Source organism: Camponotus floridanus, unplaced genomic scaffold, assembly GCF_003227725.1.
Source record: "Camponotus floridanus strain SB8 unplaced genomic scaffold, Cflo_v7.5 scaffold120, whole genome shotgun sequence".
Taxonomy (NCBI): Eukaryota; Metazoa; Arthropoda; class Insecta; order Hymenoptera; family Formicidae; genus Camponotus; species Camponotus floridanus.
Window position 1 is genome coordinate 400,167 of NW_020229238.1, and position 15,802 is coordinate 415,968.

Sequence of the window (15,802 nt, forward strand, 5' to 3'; positions counted from 1 at the left end):
GAATTAATCAAAACTGCACTACGACATTTTATAATCTTAAATTAGCGCAATTAACATTTTGACATTCTAGAAGCTAAAAGCAATCAAACCTGTCATGAGGGAATAACATTTATATTCTACTGTAATTATATATACAAATTAATTAATTTTTATTCTCTAAAATAATTTATTTTTTTCGAAATTTACTAAAATCTTGATTATGATCAAAATAGAAAAATTGAAAAATAAATTAATATTTTTAAAAATTTAGGTTTTCTCTTAAAGACGTTTAAGTCTTTTTTATAAGGAAGTGTGTCAATTACAAAAATATCATTTTGATTTCACTTTTCTATGGATACCTAATTTGTGTAACATACATTTTTGTATTCCTTTTATATTATAATTTTATATTAAATTATTAATTTTATATTAAATTATTTTATATAAATTATATTAAATTATATTAAAATTTGTGTAACATATATTCTTTTTATATCATAATATTTGAATGCACCAATATAGGAAAAATGAAAATAGAACACGAAATATTTATACTTGAAGAAAAATATTAAAATATTAAAAGAAATAATTACTTATAAGTATACAATCTAAAATGAAATTGAATTAAAAATACAATAATTAAATTAGAAATATAATAATAAAATTATTAATTATTTAGGACATTTAAAATGAATTTAAATAAAATCAAATATCACACGCAACTCAATAAATTTCTTCGTGAAATGTGTACGATTAAACGATCAATAAAACGCTAAAAATATTACTCAGTAAATGTTCTTTCCCCCTTTTCAGTCTAATGGAAACACGCATGGATGCACTCCTGTATAGTCTTCGAAAAAAATATTCTTCATATTTCGGACATTTTTGAGCGGAATATGATCGGTAAAGTTATATTCGAACTATAGTCGAGTATACAAATTAAGAAGATTTCAAATTAAAAAGAAGAAAATAGGCGATCGGCGCAATAAAAATTCCATTGTTACTATAATAATATTATTTCTTATTAAATATAATTTGTACGTAATTGTATTTTTTTTAATTCAATGTACATACATGTTATTAAAAACTTTAAACTCAAATAATTTACAGGTACTATATATTTAAAAATGTGTCATATTAGATAAAAATAGAAATATGTATTTTGATGATATCATAATTGGAGGTAATATTAAATAATTTAATATTAAGTTTATCATACGTTATTATTTACTTAATGTACACGTTATATTTAATTTCAATTCATTGTATATAACGTATAATGAATATCTTGAAATAAAGTTTGTTTATCCATGTTTTTATATATTGGAAAACCTCCAACTCTAAATTATACATTATGAGTAAATGTTTTTATTTTTCTAGTATATATAACAAACTATATATAACAATAATAAACTATGTATAACAATTATACGAAAATAATGTTGTTTCTTTATTCTAACTGTACTCTTACTTATTGTACTTTTATATAATTCAAACTATTACAATTTCTTTATCGTGTAGAATATATAACTGTAAAATAAGATACTGAGGTCTTCACTAACTAAAATGAAAAATATTATATATATTTATGATTATCATATACATTAAATATGTTAGATATACTTTGTTATATTTAGATATATTTAGATATATTTATAAATATATTTTAAAATATATCATATTGGATATATTTTACTATGTCTTCACTCTCATACCGTAGCGAAGCACTCTATAGATGCGTCAAACAGTCCACCGATATTCAAAGTAAAGTTTCGAGAATTTCTTTGCAACAAAAATAGGATCATTCTTTGTATATACAAGGGAGCAAAGTACCATCGCACATTATACCTAGAAATTAAATTGTAAAAACGATGATAAAATATCTGAAATATATCGCGAAATGGTTCTTTAGTAAACTTTAGCATCATGTGTTTGATATGCACATATATTGATTTCTACATTTGTAGAAAATGTAACGGTTTGATTCTTCATGCATGCTATTTTGTAGATACACTTCTTACGCGGTAATAAATACATGTTGATTGTGATTCGTTATAGTTTGTCCGACATAGTTGGCTATGAACATGTACACGATAGTGGCAATTGTAAATAAAATGGGGGTTATCAATTCCTTTACGTTCTTTGTAAATGATGCAATCTGAAAAATCTAAAACGAATTTATTGATGTTTTATATAATTTCATAAAAATGTTATTTATATAATTTCATAAAAAAAAGACTTTATTTAAATGTAAGGAAGGGGATAATTAATTCTTAATGTTTTTAATACTATAGGCGTTTTTTGTTGTATCAATTCATAATTTTGAACATTTAATGTTAGATTTAGAAAAAAATGTTTTATTTATTTTTATTTTTTATTATCTATTTTTAATTTTATGTGTCTTACTGTATTACTTTATGTGATGTATTAGAAAAATTTTGTTGCAGTTAAAATTGAGTATATTGTTGAGACTTTTAACCTTTATAAGAAATATATTATATGATAATTATTTAGCTTAGGGAGGCCACCTCGGATAATCTTGACTTTGACATATGTTGTCAAGGTCACTGTCCTGAGTAACATTCAAAAGGTTTTAGCCGGCACTTGTTTTTTATTTAAAAGTTATTAACAAAAGAATTTCACAATTTTAAAGCTTTTATCTCCGAAAATATTAATTTGAGAAAAAAAATTTTAAGCAAAAAATATAGCCGCTGAAAAACTCTACAAAAAAGGTTGTATCTTTTTTTCATAAGCCTACTACTTTAGCTGTTATATAAAAAAATAATTATTTTAAATCATTACTTGGAGGATCACTTTAATCATTATTTAGCGAATTTTATTTTCAAAAAGACATTCGATGATGAAAACCGATTAGATGCTTTCTTTCGAAAAATATCTCCCATTAAAAATAAATCTTATAAGAAAACCAATAAATTCACGTGAATAAAATAAACAAAATTTTAAATTTTGAAATCTTCTGCATTGATTTTACTAGTTGAATTTAAAATTTTCTAATTTGAATAAACATTGAAAAACATTTGGTAGATCTTCAGTTTGAAAATTATATTATCAATTAAATAGAAGATTTTGACTGTACTTAAAAAAAATATTTTGTCACGTAATAATAAAGCCAATTTATATAAATATACTGCCATCAATATAAAGCCATTAATATGAATATACTGCCGTATATTTTCATATGGAAGTTATAGAGCACTTGCTTAAAGAATAGATTTTGAAAAATAGAAAACTTACTCGAAACAAATTAAGGCTCACCGAGACTACTCCAACTACTATTAAACAAAACATCATTGCTTCAAAACTGGATATAAAGTGTTGGGACAATCTTTAAAAATAATAATTTGTTACTGCTTCTCTCTCTCTCTCTTTCTTTCCCTCTTTCTCTACACATACATACACATATCTCTCTCTCTCTTTCTTTCCCTCTTTCTCTACACATACATACTCTACACATATACATATACACATGTGCATACGTGTGCACTCACACATTTATATATATAAATATATCAACCTCATAGCTTGTTGGTGAATATCCACAGCACAAATTAAATCCTTGAATATCAAAATGTTTTTTTGTTTAATATTTTGTAACATATCAACGTTCATTGCACGTTTGATACGGTAACTATAAATAATATTTTAATATATTTATGAAAATTTACCAAATAAAAGCATTTATTCTGTTAAATCTAATGGTTAATTTTGTTTAAATATTGAAAATAGCAAATTATATTAATTATTATAGCATATTTATGTTTACCTGGCAATTTTAAACATTCCACTAGTGTATTGAAAATACATAATAAGTATTGTTCCTGTCGCTAACATTGCAATTGTCCCGATGCAAACTGATGCAATATTATGCAACAGAATAAAATAAAAATATTTCTCTTGATCAATAAAATATTCTGTCATAATCAACAAATGATGTGATCTTGATGCGTTTGTCGATAAAATAATGTTCAAAATATTCGACCAAAATGATGCAGTGATAAAAGCTATTATGCTGACAACGGCAAGTACTAAAAAAATTAGAGAAAAATAAATTTATTATTTAATTTTTTCTCACTTGTATATATGAGATTTTTAAATTGACTTATATTATTTCATATTCATGTATATAAATATACATTCATGAATACAATAATAAGAATAATTGAAACTTTAATATTTTCAGTTAATTAATCTGTGGTCGATTTTTATCTTGCATTTAATTGTTAACTTTTCTATTATTTCCAAGATTTAAAAACATGTGTCTTGGATTATTATGTACACAGGGAAATTATTGTATCTTCTCGAAATTTTACAAAAGCGAAATTTTGATAATTTTTGCGTATTAGGAAAAAAGTGTAACTGTACAAATAATTTTAAAAAAATGTTCTTACCTGTAAGTGCTATTGTATAACATTTGCTATTATATTTACATTCATTTATAATAGCAATTTCATTTTCGTCTTTTAATTCATTACATACATACAATAGTTGTTCTAATAAATTCTTTACCTATTTTAGCAATTTTATATTATTTTTTGTACAATATATAATATCAAAAAATATTGCGGATACATGTATTCACCATCTTTGTTCAGTAATTATAAAATTATCAACTGTATAAAACATTTCAATGCTGTAAGTTATTAACTTACAGTTCTAATATTAATATAGAACATGTTGTACTTTATTATAAAGAGAGTAAAGAAAAGTACTGAAGCTAAAACTTTGGTGATGAGATCCGAAGTACATTTTTGTGACAGAAATATTGTACACTGCAAATAGTAATTTTGCTTACAAATTTTCATTAAAAAAGTTGTTAATGCCATGTGTGTGCATACATATTTATACATGAATATAGACATATAAACTTTATATGACTGCTTTTGTTTTAAGAAGTTGTTACTATCGTGACAGAATTCCATTTATAATGGAATATTTAGAATTTGAATGTACTTGTATACATAATTATATATACGTACGCATGGTTTAATATTAATTGTTAATGTGTGTACGTTTTAATTTTTTCTCAAATACATATCTATATATATATGCATATATATATATATATATATATATATATATATATATACAGGGTGTCCGTCGATTTTCGACCTTAATGAAATAAATAAGTAGATTGGCTCGAATTAACAAGAAATGACCGGTATAGCTTTGGGATTGTCGCAATAATTAACGAAATATTAAATAAAAAAGATCGGCCAATCTGCGTGAGTAAAAGCGCGCGGCGACGAGAGTCGTCCCACCGTAATCCGATACTACGAACGCGGCGAAGCGGTGGGCAGGTCGCTCTCCGAGACATGATGGTGGTTTGCGATATATCTCAATACCGCGCCGAAAAATGACCCGTCCCCCCTTTTCGTGGCGAGAAAATGATGCGCTATCATTTCCACACCACCTTGCGGTAGATAGCATGGTGCGCTTTTTTTATAGTGGTTTCCCCCATAGGCCTATTCCACTCTCAATTTAAAAATTATTCAAAATACCATTTACTATACGCTGAATATATCGTAAATGTAAAAAATTAATGGACAGTACCTTTATAAAAATTGATTCGTGGTTGAAAATTCCTTGATAAAATGTATTGCACACGTTAATAATGTGATACGATGATAAAATTCTTCAAGAATTCTTTCTTCATCTCGTACACGAAGACGCACTGCTGGACCGGTTATCCCGATATTATGCACGACACTCAGTTTCACATAATTATTGCACAACACGTAAAATTGTACGGCCACTTGGTTTTCGTGCACGCCCGAGAAATGATTCCATGTAAATTGCGGCCGCACGATAAGTATTTTCTCCCGCTAGTCCGTATGCCACAATCATATCCGTATATTCCTGCAGAGTACACTTCATTTTCACTGTTAATTTGCTACGCAAACACAAGATTTTTATTAAAACGTCTTTATTAAAACGTCTTAGCTCTCGCACGCTGTTACCAGACTGCGTACGCCAGCAGCACGCAACTACAGCTGAGCGGACATGCGAGTGTAATCATAGTGCGCAGGCGTCGTACTCACACGTACGCTTACACTCGCATGTCCGCTCAGCTGTCAGCTGTAGTTGCGTGCTGCTGGCGTACGCAGTCTGGTAACAGCGTGCGAGAGCTAAGACGTTTTAATAAAAATCTTGTGTTTGCGTAGCAAATTAACAGTGAAAATGAAGTGTACTCTGCAGGAATATACGGATATGATTGTGGCATACGGACTAGCGGGAGAAAATACTTATCGTGCGGCCGCAATTTACATGGAATCATTTCTCGGGCGTGCACGAAAACCAAGTGGCCGTACAATTTTACGTGTTGTGCAATAATTATGTGAAACTGAGTGTCGTGCATAATATCGGGATAACCGGTCCAGCAGTGCGTCTTCGTGTACGAGATGAAGAAAGGATTCTTGAAGAATTTTATCATCGTATCACATTATCAACGTGTGCAATACATTTTATCGAGGAATTTTCAACGAATCAATTTTTGTAAAGGTACTGTCCATTAATTTTTTACATTTACGATATATTCAGCGTATAATAAATGGCATTTTGAATAATTTTTAAATTGAGAGTGGAATAGGCCTATGGGGGAAACCACTATAAAAAAAGCGCACCATGCTATCTACCGCAAGGTGGTGTGGAAATGATAGCGCATCATTTTCTCGCCACGAAAAGGGGGGACGGGTCATTTTTCGGCGCGGTATTGAGATATATCGCAAACCACCATCATGTCTCGGAGAGCGACCCGCCCACCGCTTCGCCGCGTTCGTAGTATCGGATTACGGTGGGACGACTCTCGTCGCCGCGCGCTTTTACTCACGCAGATTGGCCGATCTTTTTTATTTAATATTTCGTTAATTATTGCGACAATCCCAAAGCAATACCGGTCATTTCTTGTTAATTCGAGCCAATCTACTTATTTATTTCATTAAGGTCGAAAATCGACGGACACCCTGTATATATATATATATATATATATATATATATATATATATATATATATATATACAGGGTGCTATAGATAACCCGTACACCTCTTTTCTTTCAAAAACTAAGCATTTTAGAGAAAAACGTTTTCGACAAAATTTGTATGGTTTTGAGGGGAACATAAGATGGTGTCATTGGTTTGACATTGGATGGCATCGTTTTGGTCAGATCAAAGACACCTTTAATTTCTTAAATGGAACCACCTATTTTTTATTGCATATTCTTATAGTTTATGTCGAGAGCTTTCCATAACACTATAATAAAGTATTTTTTCATTCTGTACTTTTCGATTTATGAGGCTTAAAATAATATCATAATTTTACATAAACTATAAAACATCTAGTAAAATATTTATTTTTCGATTATCTTACCTTAATACTTTTATGTACGAAATAATGAGAGGAATCAATTGGTGTAAAGAAATACATAATTGTTCCGAAGAAAAAATATGTAATTTGCAATTAACAATAACATTTTTTTTCTTAAAAACAACTGTGTGTTTTCTTTACACCAATTGATTCCTCTCATTATTTTGTACATAAAAGTATAAAGATAATAAAAAAATAAATTTTTTACTAGATATTTTATGGTTTATGTAATATTGAAAAATTATTTCAAGCCTCATAACTCGAAAAGTACACAATGAAAAAATACTTTATTATAGTGTTTTGAAAAGCTCTTGGCATAAGCTATAAGAATATGTAATAAAAAATAGGGGGTTCCATTTAAGAAATTAAAGGTGTCCTTGACCTGACCTTAACGATACCATCCAAAGTCAAACCAATGACACCATCTTATGTTCCTCTCAAAACTATACAATTTTTGTTGAAAACGTTTTTCTCTAAAATGCTTAGTTTTTGAAAGAAAAAAAGTGTACGAGAGATCTAGAACACCCTGTATATGTATATAAATATATATGTAAGAATTATAATATAATATACTTGACATATTAATTTCATGTTAATCTAAATTGAGTTTTTAAGTGTTATAGGAAAAGACTATTTAGCAATAGTTTTTCATATAAAAAAAAATATTATTAAAATTTTAATGTATAAAACTTTCCTGAAATATAACGTATGTCGTCAGAATATTAGACAGAAGAATAAATTGAAACCGGGTGAAGTTTGATTGTTGATAAGGCCACAGGCCAATAGCAAGCAGAAGAATTTTATTTAGGCTAAAGTACTCAGCTTTGATGTTATTCATTTCTTTGTAAAGCCTGAGATGTATGTGACAAAGTGCCGATAAGAATTAATCTTACCCTTTTTTTCCAATCGATCCTGTTACTTCCTTTCTCTGGTATAAATTTTAGCATAAATTACATAATTTCATATAAGGCGGCACAAGATACCCCTAAATTAGAATATTCGCATTTTCTTAACAGTTTTCTTGAAGTAAAGACTCTAATTATGCAATCGATTTGATAAAGAAGAAAATTAAGCAAATGTCTTTTTCCCATAAGAAAAGAATAAAATATATTCGATGAGATGATTATTTATGCGAAAGTCGCGCACGCGTAATCGTCACCTTTTTTATAGACCACAATTTCATATGTTTCAGTTCGTATTGCACATTCATAACATACGCTTGCTTTTGGAGAGGAATGTTCAATTTTGAGCTTTCCGGATCTTCCTATAAAAGCGCTCGTGTTATTTTTTTAAATACTATTACTTATTACTATTTTCTCTATTAATTTTTTCTCTTTTGATAAATTTTTTTGTTTATAGTTTTAACATCTTGAAATATACATAATTTGATTCACAGTAATCGAGTATTAATATACAACGGCAATTTAATGAATACGGTAAGAAGACTTATTATAAGAGTACATCTAATTCACATAAAATATAAATTTGTGTACGTATGTATGTCAAAGTTTTTTTTAATATATTTTGTTTTCAATTAAAAATTATTTTAATGGGTGTTCATCTGTTTATTGAAATGATAAGCCACGATGAAATATTATAAAATATTATATTATTCTTATTTTATTGATATTATAATTGAAGATAATATACGACCTAATTAAATATTTATTATACTTTATTCAACATAATATACATTTTATATTCAATTCCAATTGGTTGTATATAACGCAATGATATCTGGAATTAAATAATTTTATTGCTTTATTTGCTATGCATTTTCAATTTTAAATTGCATGCTAAAAATAGAAGTCTTTTAAATACATAATATATGAGAATATGTCTTTTTAATACATGATATTTGAGAACTATATTATTTTTTTATTACAATTGCATTCCGTTTTACTGATTTTATTTACTTTAAATCATTATAATGTCGTCATCGTGTGGAATATATAACTGTAAAATAGGATACAGATGTTTTCGCTAGCTAGAATCCAATATATAAGTATCATTTTATAATCATTTACAATTTAATGTATTTATTTACTATTTAATGTATCTCATTCTTATCATATATGTAAACTTTAAATATATTTTATTATCTTTTTTCTCATACCGTAGCAAAACACTCTACAGATGCAACAAACAGTCTACCGATGGTCAAAGTAAAATTTTTCGAGTTTCTTTGTAACAGAAATAATATTATTTTCTGTATATGCAATGGAGCTATGTACCATTGAACATTATATCTAGAAAATGAATTATAAGTGACATGGCCATCGATAAAATCTCTCGAATGCATCGAAATGGGTTATCATTAATAAATTTCATCATTATGCGTGTTGTGCAGAGTAGGTAAGTGCATTTCTTACGCAGTAACAAATACATGATGATTGTGATTCGTTATAAGTTGACCAATATAATTGGCTAAAAACATGTACATGATAATGAGAGTTGTAAATAGGAAGGGCAATATAAATTTCTCTTCACACGAAGCAAGCTGAAAAGTTTAGAATTAATTTGACGCTTCATGTTGATAACACAGTTTAAATTTTTACAAACAAAGGTCAGAGGATTTTTCAATTTTTGACGTTCTTAATGCTAACTACGCTTATAGTTTTGTGCTATCGTTATAATTTCGAAAAATTTGAACAAAGAGTTGCAAAAGAGATGTGTTATTGACGTAATAAAAAAAATAATAGACTCGAGTCGTTGCATATCAAATAATTGAGGAAAATGATGACTGTCTCTTTCGTATTTTTTTATTTTGTTGATATTTGCGGTAATTAATGAAGAAATAAATAATAATAAATAATAATAAAATCACATAATACAGTGAATTAGCCGTATTTTGTATATTTTAAGTATCAAAAGATCGTTTCAATAGTACATTTAACAATAAAATAAAAAACTTACTCGAAACAGATTGAGGCTCATCGATGTTACTCCGAATGCTATTAAACAGCTCATCATTTTTTCACAACTATATTGCACGTGTTTTGATAATCTTTAAAATAAAAATTTATTATAATACTTTATGCCTGTTTAACGCACGTATATTATCAAGATTATACAAACTTCATAGCTTGTCGATGAATATCCACAGCGCAAATTAAACCCTTGAATATTAACATGTGTTTTCTAAAACTCATATTTCGTAACATGTCGATGCTCATTGCACGTTCGATACGATAACTATAAATAATATTTCTGTTGTAATACTGTTATTATACCCACGCATTTATAAAACTGAACAATATTTTCGGCTAAATTTAAATTGCTTTGTTTGAAAATAATAAATTACCCAAATCTTTATTGTCATTCTTGCATTTATACCAATACCTGGCAATTTTAAACATTCCACAAACATGTTGAAGATACGTAAACAATATTGTTCCTATCGCTAATGTAGCAATTCCACCGATGCAAAATGATACAATGGTGTGCAGTAATATCAAATAAAAGTATTTTTCTTGATCGATGAAATACTCTGTCATGATAACTAAGTGATGTGCTCTTGATGTGTTTGTCGGTAAAATAATGTTCAAAATATCTGACCAAAATGATGTAACGATAAAAGTCATTGTACTGATAGCGGCAAGTACTAAGAATATGTTCAAAAGGGAATTGTTATTAAAATTATACGTTAATTGGTGTATACATTATCTTACATTTAGTTCCATATGTATGTTCGAGAAAATATCTCTACATAATCGAATATAAATAAAAGTACATAATTATGTATAAAATATATCCATGTATATTATCTTTTTTGTGTGACTACTTTAGAAAAAGAAACCAGAGTCAAATCTATTTGGCCTTGCCATATGTTGTCAAGGTTACTGTTCTGAGTAACATTCAAAAGATTTTACCCATCTCACCTTGTTTATTAAAAAATTATTAACAAAATAATTTTCACGAATTATAACATGCAACGTGCGACTATATGAATTCCTAAGCAACGTTGATTTGATTTTTAAAAAAGGTTATTTTATCTTTCTATGCAAAGCGAGGTGAACTCCACACTTCTGAGTCAGCGCAAGACGAGGTCTATTATTGTATGGTTCCACCTTTGCAACTTTTCATGCGAAGCGAGGAACCATAGATTTCGCACTGACTCAGAGGTGTGGGGTAGACTTCGTTACGCATGGAAAATTGCAAACCCATGTAGAATTATACAATAATAGACCTCGTTGCGCGCTGACCAGGGGTAGTGTGGGGTGCACCTCGCTTTGTATAGAAAGTTAAAATAACTTTAATCTTCTTAAAAGTCAAATCAACATTGTTTAGGAATTCGTATATTCATATATTGTATATATGCTTTTGTTAATAACTTCTTAATAATCAACAATCGACGACTAAAATCTTTTGAACGTTACTCAGGACAGTGACCTTGATAACATATGTCAAGATCAAAACGATTCGAACGATATTTTTTTTTAGTTTTACCTCTTTTTTGGTGGAATCTTTGTTTATATTTTATTGAAAGCCATTTATAACTGATTACATACATATAGAGATAGGTAAAAGATGAATAGGTGACAAAGGTAGACAAAGAATGAACTGGAGGAAATGAGGAAGAATTAGAATAAAGAAGGAGAATCAGTAATAAATTTATAAATATATTAAAAAAAAATTGGAATTTTGAAATATATTGGAATGTCGAAATTAATTTTTCGGTATTTTAAAATAAAATATTAACAGTTCTTGTTAAGGAGAAAATGTAAATTATTTTTAAATGAAAAAGAATAATCTTACCTGTAATTGCAATGGTAAAACGTTTACCATTATATCCATATTTGTGTATAATAGCAATTTCCTTTTCATCTTTTAATTCGTTATACACATGCAGTAGTTGTTCCAATAGATCCTTCATCTGTTATTTTAGTAACTTTATATACCGGTTTTTGTACATAACAACGCCAGAAAACAGCGTAAAAATTTATTCGATAAGAATGTTTATCCCGTCAGAGGAATAAATTATCAATTTATAAAGTTACCAAATGCATAAGTCTCCAACTCTGTAAGTTATCAACTTACAGCTTCAACAGCGAACATGTTGTATTTTATCACAAGGAGAGCAAAGAAAAATACGGAAGCTAGAACTTTTAGAATGAGATCCGGAGTACATGTTTGTGAAATAAATATCGTACACTGCAAACAATAATTTTATTTACAAGTTTACATGGAATAATTATTTTTTTATATCTCATACGCGTATATACAGAAACATATATGATGTCACAAATACATGATGTATTTTATATTATAAAGTCTTTCTTAAAAAATTGATAACATAATTTGTAATAGAATTTTATTAATAATAAAAATATTTGAGGAAATGAATTTGAATTATAAGCAAAAATTATAATTTATATACAATTATAATATAGTTACATAACATAACTATTTTATGCTAATTTAAATTGTGATATTGACATTTTGGTAATTATACATGAAAAGGATCTACCCCTTCGCACAAATGTGTTATTGATGTATGTTGTGAAGATGTTATCATTGATGAACATTCTGTTTTAGCTGGCGGTCGTTTTTTATTCAAAAGTTATTAACAAATAAATGTGAGAAATATTAAAATCTTTAATATTATGAATATAAAAGATTTTACTTTATTTGTTCACCGATTTGCTTTAGTTTTGAATATGTTATAGGGGAGATTTTTCTGAGTAATTTCGTGTATATATATATATATATACCGGGTGTTTCAGACCACCCGTACACCCCATTTTAAAGCAAAGGAAGTGGTTATTTTGAAAAATGTTTCAGACAAAAGTTGTTGAAGATAAAGTAATGCATTACATGGGTAAATTTGATTGACCTTGGGTGGCGTCGTGAAGGTCATGTCAAGGTCGACTTGAATTTTTTAAATGGGAACCCCTATTTTTCATTGCATATTCTTGTAGCTTATCTCGAGAGCTTTCCAAAACACTATAATTAAGTACCTTTTTATTAAGTACTTTTTGAGTTATAAGGCTTGAAATAATTTCTTAATTTTACATAAACCATAAAATATCTAGTAAACCATTCATTTTTCGATTATCTTACCTTCATACTTTTATGTACAAAATAATGAGAGGAATCAATTGGTGTAAAGAAAACACATAGTTGTTTCTAAGAAAAAATATGTAATTTGCAATTAACAATTCCATATTTTTTCTTAGAAACAACTATGTGTTTTCTTTACACCAATTGATTCCTCTCATTATTTTGTACATAAAAGTATGAAGGTAAGATAATCGAAAAATGAATGGTTTACTAGATATTTTATGGTTTATGTAAAATTAAGAAATTATTTCAAGCCTTATAACTCAAAAAGTACTTAATAAAAAGGTACTTAATTATAGTGTTTTGGAAAGCTCTCGAGATAAGCTACAAGAATATGCAATGAAAAATAGGGGTTCCCATTTAAAAAATTCAAGTCGACCTTGACATGACCTTCACGACGCCACCCAAGGTCAATCAAATTTACCCATGTAATGCATTACTTTATCTTCAACAACTTTTGTCTGAAACATTTTTCAAAATAATCACTTCCTTTGCTTTAAAATGGGGTGTACGGGTGGTCTGAAACACCCGGTATATATAAGGGTCGGACTCAAATAATCTTGGAGATATAGACTGAAAAAGGATCAATCACAAAAATAAGGTAAACCTTCGGTAAACCTACTTATATGAAATAATGGGTAAGAATATCCAATTTTTGTGTATTCTTACCTTCTGAACACGAATATCAAACTTAAAAATAGCGGGAGACTCGCAAGTCGAAGAAAAACGCAAAAGGTAAATTAAGGTAAAGAAATAAAAGGTAAACAATTTAAATTTATATAGAATTTAATACAATTTAATACAATTAAAAAATATCACAAATGTATGTGTACACATATACACACATACACACACATACGCGGGGAATGCAAAGGGACCTTCGGCCCTCCTTCCTGCAACCATTCCGCCGGTAGGGGATGCAGTAGGGGATTTGCAAAGAGTTTAATCACAATGGATATACATATGCTGTAAGTTGTAAAGCAAGATCGAAATGGGAACCGAAGGCCCCCTCTTGCACTCGCCACGAGCGCGCGCGCGCGCGTGTGTGTGTGTACACATACATTTGCGATATTTTTTAATTGTATCAAATTGTATTAAATTCTATATAAATTTACAATGTATTAAATATATTTAAAATTATTATTTTTTTATGTAACTGCTAAAATAATAAATTTATGAAAAAATTGTATAATCTTTTTCGTAGAGTTTTTCAGCGGCTTTATTTTTTGTTTAAAATTTTTTTTCCCAAATCATTGTTTTCGGAGATAAAAAGCATTAAAATTGTGAAATTTTTTTGTTAATAATTTTTTAATAAATAACGACTGCCGGCTAAAAATCTTCAAAATATTAATTAGAGATATGACTTTGACAACATATGTAAATGACACATTTGTGCGAAGATAGGCCCTTTTTATGCATAATTACCTAAATTTTATAAATATGAGAAAAAATATATTGCTTTGCAATAATTCATCACGTGATAATATTGTTATGATTTATTATTGGAACTTACCTGAAATATAAGGTATGTTGTCAAAATACTAGACAGGAAAATAAATTGAAGTCGAGCGAGGTTTGATTGTTTATAAGGCCATAAACCAACAGCCAGCAGAAGAATTTTATGCAGATTAAAATATTCAGTCTCGAAGTTGACCATTTCTTTGGGAGAACCGAGACATATATGTATATGACTGATAAAATAACTCAGGAGAATTACGCTTACCTTTCCTTTTTCTTATTGATCGATCAACTATTATTTTTTTTCTCCTCTAGTGTAAATTTTAGCACAAATTACTTAATTTTATATAATGATGATATAAAAAACTATTGTTACCCTTAGATTAGAATATTTGTATTTTTTTAACAGTGTTTTTCATCATATAGTCTCTAATTTCGCAATCGATTTGATAAGGGTGGAAATTGAGCGATTGTCTTCTTTTTCATAGGATAAGAAGAAACAATATTTATTGAGGAAATTATTTATGCGAAAGTCGCGCATGCGTAATCGTCACTTTTTTTGACGTTACAATTTCATACTCTTCAGTTTAGTGCACGCATTCATGACATATACTTGCTCTTCGAGAAGTACTTAGTTTTAAGTTTTCTAGTATCGGGTTTATTTGTACTAAAGCTCGTATTATTTTTGAAGATGAATTAATCAAAACTGCACTACGACATTTTTTAATCTTAAATTAGCGCAATTAACATTTTGATATTCTAGAAGCTAATGGCAATCAAACCTGTCATGAGGGAATAACATTTATATTCTACTGTAATTATATATATAAATTAATTAATTTTTATTCTCTAAAATAATTTTTTTTTTCGAAATTTACTAAAATCTTGATTATGATCCATGAAAATAGAAAAATTAAAAA

The 15,802-nt window shown here is 28.2% G+C and overlaps 2 protein-coding genes across 2 annotated transcripts; both read right to left on the reverse strand.

The window, feature by feature from the left end:
- Window positions 1-1,416: 1,416 nt before the first annotated feature.
- Window positions 1,417-4,488, reverse strand: LOC112639941. Its single transcript, XM_025415450.1, has 7 exons — window positions 4,389-4,488; window positions 3,764-4,025; window positions 3,515-3,628; window positions 3,235-3,325; window positions 2,001-2,146; window positions 1,695-1,827; window positions 1,417-1,540 (listed from the first exon to the last, which is right to left on the reverse strand). Exons 2-7 carry the CDS (start codon window positions 3,916-3,918, stop codon window positions 1,490-1,492), a joined length of 690 nt encoding a protein of 229 aa, XP_025271235.1. The 5' UTR covers window positions 3,919-4,025; window positions 4,389-4,488; the 3' UTR covers window positions 1,417-1,489.
- A 5,355-nt stretch (window positions 4,489-9,843) lies between these two features.
- Window positions 9,844-15,093, reverse strand: LOC112639948 (the record flags this gene model as incomplete). Its single annotated transcript, XM_025415481.1, has 7 exons — window positions 14,938-15,093; window positions 12,402-12,515; window positions 12,120-12,237; window positions 10,704-10,965; window positions 10,440-10,556; window positions 10,278-10,368; window positions 9,844-9,861 (listed from the first exon to the last, which is right to left on the reverse strand). Coding segments are annotated over exons 1-7 (864 nt in total), but the record flags the coding sequence as incomplete, so codon positions are not given.
- Between the last annotated feature and the right edge of the window lie 709 nt (window positions 15,094-15,802).

What these genes read in the sequence shown, in the direction of transcription:
- LOC112639941 (XM_025415450.1), bottom strand. Translation starts at nt 3,918, where the DNA reads ATGACAGAATATTTTATTGATCAAGAGAAATATTTTTATTTTATTCTG. An exon ending in CAACATGTATTTATTACCGC is followed by an intron (nt 1,828 to 2,000) that starts GTAAGAAGTGTA and finishes TTTAATTTCTAG; the next exon opens with GTATAATGTGCGATGGTACT. An exon ending in CTATAGAGTGCTTCGCTACG is followed by an intron (nt 1,541 to 1,694) that starts GTATGAGAGTGA and finishes TTTTCATTTTAG; the next exon opens with TTAGTGAAGACCTCAGTATC.